The sequence below is a fragment of the Erythranthe guttata genome, chromosome 5 (genome assembly GCF_056151865.1).
Source record: "Erythranthe guttata isolate IM_541 chromosome 5, IM_541, whole genome shotgun sequence".
In the NCBI taxonomy this organism is placed as follows: Eukaryota; Viridiplantae; Streptophyta; class Magnoliopsida; order Lamiales; family Phrymaceae; genus Erythranthe; species Erythranthe guttata.
In genome coordinates, this window is record NC_142537.1 from 13,973,977 (window position 1) to 13,984,989 (window position 11,013).

At 31.0% G+C, this 11,013-nt stretch overlaps 2 protein-coding genes across 2 annotated transcripts; both read right to left on the bottom strand.

The window, feature by feature from the left end:
* Positions 1–387: 387 nt before the first annotated feature.
* On the bottom strand, positions 388–762 carry LOC148770692 (uncharacterized). The gene has a single exon (XM_088818003.1). The coding sequence runs from the start codon at positions 760–762 to the stop codon at positions 388–390; it is 375 nt and encodes a 124-aa protein (XP_088674129.1).
* A 33-nt stretch (positions 763–795) lies between these two features.
* On the bottom strand, positions 796–3,748 carry LOC148770693 (uncharacterized). The gene is made up of 5 exons (XM_088818004.1): positions 3,512–3,748; positions 3,296–3,421; positions 2,064–2,587; positions 1,834–1,979; positions 796–1,178 (listed from the first exon to the last, which is right to left on the bottom strand). The coding sequence occupies exons 1-5, from the start codon at positions 3,746–3,748 to the stop codon at positions 796–798; spliced, it is 1,416 nt and encodes a 471-aa protein (XP_088674130.1).
* Between the last annotated feature and the right edge of the window lie 7,265 nt (positions 3,749–11,013).

Here is an 11,013-nt window from a genome sequence, read left to right on the forward strand (position 1 = left end):
ATATAGTTGATCATGGCTGAAGACATGCCTAGGAAGATACAAACCAACATGCGGAAGAGTTTGACCTTGGCTTTTATTGATTGTCATTGCAAAAGAAACAATCAACGGAAACTGTCTTCTCTGAAATTTAATTGGCAGTCCGGAGTTAGATGGTATTAAAGTCATCCGAGGAATGAACACCATGTCACCGATATTTTTTCCGGAAAGAATTTTGCAACTCAGAACGTGAATGCCAGTTCTAATAATTTGAAGTCTGGTCCCGTTACACAATCCTCTAGCTTGATCGATGTTTCTTATTAGCATAACGGGTGCACCAACCTTGAACTTCAACGCATGAGAACAAAGTCCGGAGCATCTTATTGTGTTGAGGAATTCAGTCGAATAAATTTATGCATTATCCTCCATTGTTTGCTCGTCCCTACACATACTATCTGAGCTCAGGTACACCTTCTCCTCTCCTGGAATGAGAGACATTAAGTGATCGTTCACAGACTCGACGCATTCATTAGTTGGTGCAAGAATTGCTCTCCCTTGAAAATAATCTGGATCATACATGTTACTCAACAAATCCGGGTAAATGAATTCCAGTAGGTCTCTGAATGGATCTTCTGAATCACCAATCAACATGTAATCGGGAATCTCTATCGAAGCTTCACCATAGTTTTGTTCCCCATCATCCTCATTACCAACCTTCAGTATCCAGTCTCCAAATTCTTTCACCTCATCCACGTTAGATAGAGAAGAGCATGACTGCAATCTCATGTTCTTAGTCAACTTCATGACACGACATAAATTCTACAGCGGAGAGGAGTTTATCATAGCATGTACTATGTCCTGCCTTGATGCTTTGAGCACAACTGGTAAAATCTGCCTAAAATCTCCTCCAAGAACAACCACCTTACCACCAAAGAGTTTGTCAACCTGTAATATTGACTTCATTGTCTTGTCAAGCGCTTCAAAACAGTATATATGCATCATAGAAGCCTCGTCCCATATAATAAGTTTTGCCCTTATGAGCAACTCCGTCTGTGGACTTTGTTGCGATATGCTGCAGGTGGAACTCTCGTGTACATTTATGGGTAGTCCGAATCGAGAATGAGTTGTTCTTCCACCGGGGAGCAATAACGATGCTATACCACTCGATGCAACGTTAATTACAATCTCTCCCTTGGAACGAACTGCAGCCGAAAGAGTTTACCATAGAAACGTCTTTCCCGTTCCACCATGGCCATATAGAAAGAACATTCCACCACGGTCATTGGATCCAACATCCATGACTACATCATAAACCTTTCTTCACTCGTCTGTAATTCAAGCAAGACACCTTTGAAGTTCTCTACCCATTTCAAACAAGTCGTAATCCAGTTCATCTAACACCAATATGTTTACTGTGTCCCCCGCTGAGAATTCGATTGGAACTGGCATGGGCGCGTAATTTTGCAGGCTTTTACCATTGCTTTTTTCTATTTCGGTGAGAGTATAGTTTTTCAAGCTTTCATCCGATATATGTAAATCTTCAAAAAAAAAATGGATAAATTATGTGCATTAAGTTCAAAACGAAAAGAGACAATATTAAAAGAATGAGTAATATTTAAAATCTAATTGAATATTATGCTATACAAATTGCCATACCTGGATTATTATGAAGACGTTGTTGTTTGTAAGTAATACCCTCCGCCAAATCCATCCAACAACTTTATCAAACATGTTCGGGCCGACTTAAGCTATTGGAAAGAAGCATAACTACAAATAACCTTCTTATATAATCCCTCGGTGCCCAAGTATTCACTTATATTATTGCATCTATGTATTCTTGGTCGTCATCTATCAAACCCAACACATAACATGCATCCATGAACGTAGGGTAGACGGTGTCAAAAACTTTTCTGATGTCCACGTAGCACGTATATCCCTTCTGAATGTTAAGTAGCAACCTAAGGTAATAGTCTTCCCCCTTTCCAGGGGGAACATTCGCAAGCCTACCAATAGAAAATCATTTTTTCCTTGGCGCCCAAGTTCGAGAATCCTCTTTATATACAAATTATTGTGGAAAATCTTCGTACCTCAAGTCCCTAGCATGTGGATAGTTCTTGTTGGCCTCAAACCACGCTAGGAACATATTTTGATTGGCAGGTGGCCTATCCAGCACACTTTGTAATGACTGGTTTACATTGAAGACAAGCGGCTGATGATCGGGGAGATGAAAGCTTAGCCTAATTACAGACGGGTCTCTGTAATGAATATCAAAATTAAACAACCTCCACATTGATACACATGCCGAAAGATATCTGCAGTCGTAGTACATCTTTATCTCATCACGAATCTCAGCACCGCCATCTGTATTGCGTGTTTCATATAATGCCGCCGTAACTCGGTCATGCCCCTTGTTTACGTATTTGAACATGTATTTGATTGACTTGTTCTGGTTGCATAACTCTATATTAATGTGAGATCGGTATTTACTTAACAATATACGATTGTACGGGACTACAAAACCATTGTCAAGAGTAGTCTTCTTCTTCGTAACTGTTCTGCCATCTTCCATTCTCTTGTACACAGTAAAACCATCTACATTTGATTCAGTGCGCTGCACAAACGGCTTTGGAAATCGCTCCGTGCAAACTCAATCCTTCATACATGGAGATTTCAAATTCGCCTGACAACACGGTCCATGTATCATATACTTCTCCACCAACTAGTACATCTTTCGGTCGTTTTCTTCGTCAGGATTTTCAGCACATATGATCCTGTCAATTTCTTCTGGGTTCTTGGGCTTATCGTCATTATGCAACCACAATAAAATATGTGCATGCGGTAGACCTCGTTTTTGAAATTCAATTGTGCATACATCTGCATAGAAGATATAAACATATGGTATTAAAAAATATGCATTAATTTTTTTAAGGAAGCAATAAGTAGTTAAACTCACACATGAGCAAATTCTTTAATTTATATGAATGTAGTAAATGTATAATTATAAACTGAGATCTAATTAAATACTTACGTGCTCTAATACGTCCGAATATACAACCCTTCTTGATTTATGTCATCATACTATCGAGCTTCATCTTGAACACACGACAAATAATGTCTAGCCAATCCTCCGGCCTGAGATTTGTATCTTTCAACACCCTTTTTATTTCTGGCCATTGAGGATTGCATGTGATGGCGATGAAGAGGGTTGGAAATCCAATCCAGTTACATATTTGAAGAGCATCAACGAAGTTGTTAAACATATACCTTGGACCTGCGGTGAACGACCCTGGAATTATAATGCGTTGTCCAATTGATTTACCCTCAGTTCTCCTTTAAAAATCTTTTCTTCGATACCCTTGTACATGTCAACCCTAAGTTGATCCTGATTGAACCTTATGAAATTCAACCTCTGTGACTCTACCATCGAAAATCCATCACCACAGAACTGCTGAAATAACTTCTTGGAATGCAAAAGTAACAAATGTTATCCACGCCGTTTCTGGATTAGATATGCAAAGAACTCTCGCATGCTTACCTTCCTCCATTTTCTATTATCAGCAAACGAAGATTCTCTCAAACTGATATTGTCTCGATAACCATCTTCACCGTAAGGAAATAAAAGAGGATATTGTAGAGGCAAGTAAAGAGGATGGAGCTCACTGATTCGTTGAAGCTTATTTGAGCGTGTCTCAACTACAATATCCCTAACACCCTCTTGTGTGTCAAAGTCCCCAACGATCAATTGCGTTAGGAAGATTGTACGTCCTGCCATCAGTACTGCAACTCTTTACCAATCTAAGTTTTACTCCTTGATGGCCAATCGGAAAACCGATCTCGAACAACACGGTACGACTGTGCAAGTACATTGTTACCATCAACCATATCTTTCAACGATGCAACGATGGCTGGGCCAAGATCATTAGATTGATTTTCGGATCTGCCAAACAAAAAAAAAATGTAATTATAATTTGTAAGCTCTATACTCTTTAGAAACAGGAATATAATTCCCAAAATTTTATCTGGCGGCATCAATTCTATTCTGAATCTCATTTTTTGTGTCAAAAATGTAAAGCTGAGCAAATTTAGGCCTAGTGCCTTCTTTCGGCAATAAACTGCCCAGTAGATGGTAATTTTGGACGTGTAATAGAAATGTGTATGGACCAGATCCGTTATTAATAGATGTATGGACGTGTAATAGAAATGTGAAAGAAAATATCATATTATACGATCGTACGTGCTCTTGGAAATGTTTGCTCCTTCGATCAGTTCCAAACACTAAATTGTTTAAGTGTATGAGGTTCATCTCTTATTTTTGGGAGCTGGACTTTCCCGGACATACAACATAGGCCAAATTTGGGCATGAATGTTTGTATGTGCTTTTCAATTCTTTTTTCGTACCACATCATTGCACCGCAAAACGGACATTCATACGTCTGGTCTCCAAGATCTTCATAATCTATCCAAAATTAATTACATAAGATTAGTTACTAAAAAAATTAATGCAATGAATTTATATAATTAATAATGTAAAGATCAAAAGTTGTTAGATTAAAATAATATTTACCAATATCGTCAACTACATCGTCACTATTCTCATCGTTGAAGACATATTCAAAATTTACATTTAAAAACAACAAATTATCATTATAATTGAAAAATATACTGACAATAACGCATAACAATGAGATACGTTATGAGATAATGACAAAGATAATTACCTCTGCTGTCGGAAGAAATGTCTCTTACCGTCTGTAAATTCCCATCTACCAACATAGCGGGTACTGATTTCATATCCAGCACACGTGTTACAATGTCTATTGTTTTATGACTCATTGACATCTTCTTTACATTCTGCACGGTACAACTAACAAAATAGTAAACATTCAGCTTCTATCGAAATTAAAGAAAAAACTGATACATTGTCTACATGTATTGCACACTTAATCATTTAAACTCAGGCATAAAATTACTCAAAAAAAAAAAAAGATCGCACATTTTATTTTATTCATAATAGGATTTTGTAACTTGGAATGGATCTTCACATGATGTAGATACACCATTGTGATAGTACTCAACGTCATATGTCGTAATAACAAAATAGCCTATTTATTATAAAATTTATTTATAATTATGTAGCGATAATTGTACAAAGATAACAGTATTAATGTCTAATATAGAATCGACACCACAATTAGTCCCCATTTAATTAATGCCGCTCATTTTAATTGTAAAAAAAATAAAAAATAAAAAATAAAAACCACTTGATATAATACCTTTCTTCTTCTTAGTCAATTTTTCTGTATATGTTGGAAATGATTTTTTTCGTACACTGTTGACAGCATATGTGCAAGGATATTGGGAGAATATTATTTAGTTAGTTATGACCTATACGAAATAATGACAACAATTAAAAAAAAAGCTATATGATTGAGTAGTTTGTGATATTAGTGTATTTAAAGTTAAATTTAATTACTAACCAATTGAACGATTGATTAACGTAACTCGATTGTGTTTGATCCATGTTCACTGGATTTGAAGCATCACCTAGAAATTTTGTGTGTTTAGGAATAATACCTTTAGCCTTTTCTTTTGCAACATGTTCCAAAGATGAGTGATGACTTCTATATACTGTGGAATACACATAAAAAACATGAATATTAATTATATGTGGATATATATATATATATATATATATATATATATATATATATATATATATATATATATATATATATATAGAGTTTAAATTCTCACCGGATGAGTTGATTATGTACAATAATCGGATTCTATTCATATTATGCCACGTGGATAATTTAATTAACAAACTCTAAATCTAATTAAACTAAATTAAATTACCATAATTGTAAATTTAGGGTTAACACTAACATTTCAAAAAAGGGTTAACAACTAACGTAGTAGTAGTAGTAATAATAATAATAATAATAATAATAATAATAATAATAATAATAATAATAATAATAATAATAATAATAATAATAATAATAATAATAATAATAATAATAATAATAATAATAATAATAATAATAATAATAATAATAATAATAATAATAATAATAATAATAATAATAATAATAATAATAATAATAATATAAAACCTTATGTTCAACGGACGGGTTTTCGGGTTTTGGGTTTTTCGGGGTTTTGGGTTTTTCGGGGTTTTGGATTTTTCGGGGTTTCCGGTTTTGGGTGTTTCGGGTTTTTTGGGGTTTCGGGTTTTTCGGGGTTTTGGGTTTTTCGGGGTTTTGGGTTTTCGGGTTTCGATTTTCGGGTTTTGGGTTTTTTTGGGTTTTTGGGTTTCGGTTTTCGGTTTTCGGTTTTCGGGTTTCGGTTTTCGGATTTCGAATTTTCGGGTTTTCAGGTTTCGGGTTTTTGTAGTAATTTTTTTATAATTTGAACAATTATATTTTTTTCCTAAATTGTTGTTGGCTGAATGATTTTGGAGAAAAAGTTTTATGTTTTATTAGTTTTTGTGTTTTGTATTAAATGGGCAAATTCACTTGTTATATAATATTGCCAAGAGAAATTTGAGATATGTCCACGTGTCAGTTTGTTAGTGGAATCCGATTATTGTCTTTTATAGGCCCATCCGGTCTGAATGATCACCCATATATATATATATATATATATATGTATATATATATATATTAAATTCATTATATAAATTTAATTAAATTAGATATTTATACTTGTAGTTCAAAAATATTTTTCTTCTTATAATATGAAGAAGATGTACATATCCATTAAGATCATTCAATAAGATTTCATACATGCGTACCATATAATATATATTCATAAATACGGAATACCCTTATATAGTTGAATTGCTAACCATTGGATATGTAGGTTAGAACGCAGTTATCACGCCTTCGATCAAGATTAATTCCCTTGAAGGTGTCACCAAGCAATTTCTTTTGTCCAGTAACGATTCATTTACCTCGTTTGCTTGCAACTTGTTCACTCATTATTTCTTTGCATTTTCCTTTGTCAATATAACCTACACATTTATATTGATGAATAATACAGTATAGCGTATATAATAATAAATATTAAAAGTAAACATTCATTAACTACAAAACCAGGTATGTATATATAATTGTTAATTTTTAAAAAAAAGTTATTGAGATTTTGTATATGACGTACTATTGTCAGACATATCTCCCGGGCAGTGGTTCTCTTTCATCTGAGTTCCTTCCTTCTACAGTCAACGGGTAGGACTTTGGAAAACCTGCAATCTTTTTTATGGTTGTAATGTTTTCATAATTATTTGTTGTATTTTGTATATCTGAAAAAAACAAAGTTAAATACAAAATATCCATCTTATATGTCACGTACCGTATTGCGTGGCTCGGATTGTAAGAATACTATTATACTCAATATTCAGAAAAAGAGAACGATGACTAAATGATGATTAGATGAAGAATATTATTTTTCTGCACTTTAGACAACCACTGAAATAAATCGTGTATATATATAAGATGGTCATAATTAATTGTTCAAAAATTATAATAATTGGTTGCTAATTTAATGGTTGATTTGAATATTTTGTAACCATGTTAGAAAAGTACTTAATGTACTAAATATTTTCTTGCAATAAATACTCACATTCCATTTAATGAAACATAATTACCTAATTTTCAATAATAAATAGCAATTTTATATTAAAATAGATTTAATATCCGATTTAAAATTGAGTATATATTGGTTATATATTGAAATGAACCGTATATATATAATATAATGAGATTTAATAGTTCCTAAATCATAATATTTGGAATACAATAATAGTAATAAAATTATAGTTCCTATTTTATATTAAATGGAATATAATTATATTTAATAGTTCCTAAATTACAGTAAATTATTGTTAATAAATTATCATATTCCATGTAATGAACTAAAAGTAAACAATATCCTATAAATAAACTGCACAAATTTCAATTAGGCATATATTTATATTCCTAATCTATATTAATCATAGATCAGCTATATAAATATAAAAGATTGCATCAATATTAATTAGTATAAAAGAAATAAAATCTATATTGTTGAAAAAATATCGATATAAAAATAAATATCCATATGCATATATATATATATATATATATATATAGATATATATATATATATCGATTATTATTTGTGTAATAAACTAAAAAAACGTGTAACAAAAATATATGTTGCTCAAATTGACTTTTTTTAATGTACATGATCATTCATTGTTTTGTTATCATGGTAATCTATTAATTCTTTTATTAACATATATCAATAAAAATATATCCACTTTAAAAAATTTCCTAAGTCCCATATCTAAAATATATTCCTCTAATAAGTCCTTAACATTTTATTCAATTAAATATAATTTTATACATAATTTTACACTTTTACATATAACTGTTGGATATATTATGGGTTTTGTATTAAAATGAAAAATATAGTATATACAATATTTTTTAACGATAAATATTAACCTAATATGGTCTTTGATGCATATAACATTAGCTGTATAAATTACAAAAACAATACATATCTATAACATTTGTTATTTAGATATTGTTAAATTTCCTTTTTTGGCCCAATTTTGTGGCTCTTTTTGTAATATATTATAATTGCTTTATCGTTTCTATATATTTATTTAGTTAATCTTATGGGTAGTCGTTTCCGTGTGGATGCATACAATTATGTTACGGGAATACAATGCTCTTTCAGCCATAACATGGCTAGTATATACATTCGATTTAAGTAATCTATATATTTGTATAAATTACAAATGATAGATAAACATAATAAAGGAAATCAAAATTATTTAAAAATCGATGCAACTCATATTATTAATAATAAAGCTTACAAAATTCTGTCCAACCCTTCGACAACAGCAAATACATTTTTCCACGTTTTTGTTGCGAAGACACACCAACTTGAAAATGATTTCCATCATCCTCGTAGCGAAGATTGATAGTAGACAATCATGTCAACCGAGAAGCTTCAACAAAAGCATTCCTCAAAGGCTGCATATAGAATTGAATGAAGAAATCAAATACAAATAAAGCAATAATTCATTGATATACTACAAAAGGGACTATAATGAATATACCATTGCATGTAGGTGATACCAATGCAATTCTTTTTCAAGAATTCTCTCCATATCTTCGAAACAGAAAAAATGTATGTGAAAAAGTTGAAGAAAGTTAATGTGTTGAATGGTAATTTATAGGAGAGTTAGGGAATGTAATAAAGGTAACAAATAAAGTAATTAATGTAAATTGATATAATTACCTATTTTATCTAAATTAATTTAAAAATAATAATATGTGAAAATAAGGAAAATATAATAAAGCTCATACGTTTTTTTCAAATCAATAACCAATCAAATCAATTGTGAAATTATTAAAATTGCATTTAAGTCCTAAGTTTTTTTAATCTATATATTTATTGTTTATAAAAAAAAGAAATTCATTAACTAATAAAAATACACTATTTTGACATGTAGGAGAGATAAAATTTGAAAACCAACAATGTGGAATTATTTCATTAATAATATGGTTGATTTTTGTAAGTGGGTATTTTTGCAATTAATATAATATTGTGCATAAAATTTACTCAATTGTGAAATTATAAAAATTGCAATTAAGTCCTACGTTTTTTAAATCAAAATATTGTAAAAAAAAAACTCATGAACCAATAAAAAGACACTATTTTGACATGTAGGAGAGATAAAATTTGAAAATCAATAATGTGAAATTAATTAATTAATAATATAGCTGATTATGATAATTGAGTTGTTTTTTGCAATTAATATAATATTGTGTATAAAATTTAATTAACCCAAAAAAAGAATTATGTCCATTTATATATTTACGTATTTATTATGAATTAAAAAAGGAAACTCAATAACCAATAAAAAGACACTATTTTGACATGTAGGAGAGATAAAATTTGAAAATTAATTATGTGAAATCAATTACATAATAATATGGTGATTATGGTAAGTAGGGTTATTTTGAAATTAATAAAAAAATGTGGACTCAATCTCCTGAAGTGGGGATAAATTTTATTGTATATCTTAGTTTTATATATAATATAGACTAGTATTTCACCCGTGCGATGCACGGGGCATTGAGTTTTAACAAATATTTGATATTAAAAAAGTTCTTGAAATAGTAAAATGAATGGTTGATATGCAATACAAAGTATTAGAAAAATTTTTAATAAAAAAACTGAAACACGTGGGTTTTTCCACAAAAGTGTTTTTAACTCTCTTACTTTCAAACTAAATTTTAGTTATAACTTAGTGGGCTAAGTGTTATGACTTAGTGGGCTAAGTAGTGCTTAGTGGGTTTAATTGTGGATATTTTTCTAACTTCTAGAGTGCTCTTGAGTGCTCTTGTAGTTGGTTTTCTTGCAGATCATGGGCTGAGAAGTGGAAGCTTGGAAAGTCTATAAATACCAAACTCAAGACTCAAGAAACATGCAGATTTCGAAGAAACAAAAACCGAGTGCTGAAGAATATTCATGCGAGTTTTAGTGTGTTTCTAGAATCTGTTGTACGTACTCCTCACGAGTACATTCTGTGAAATCTAGAACTTTTAATAATTTTCTTTTTGTTTCTAGATTTGAATGTAAGAATGATCATGAGAATGACTCATTCATAAGGAAGAAGTTTTCGTACATCTTCTGTTTGTATTCTTGGAATACTGTTTGTTTAATATAATTTTTTCGTCCTGTAAAGGGCAAGTTCACAAGTTTTACTTGTGAACATTTTTATATCTGAGTAATGTCTTTATATATTTATATTTCCGCTGCATGTTTTCTCAAGTGTCATAACACTTAAGATAACATCTTTGTATTAAACGAATTCAGGACCATAAATTATTTCAATTGGCATCAAGAGCCAACACTTGACGTATACTAAGTGTTTGTTCCTATTTTTTTTACAGAAACGAATTCGTGATGGATACTCAGATGACTGCTTCTATGCGACCTCCTGTACTTGATGGCACAAACTACACCTACTGGAAA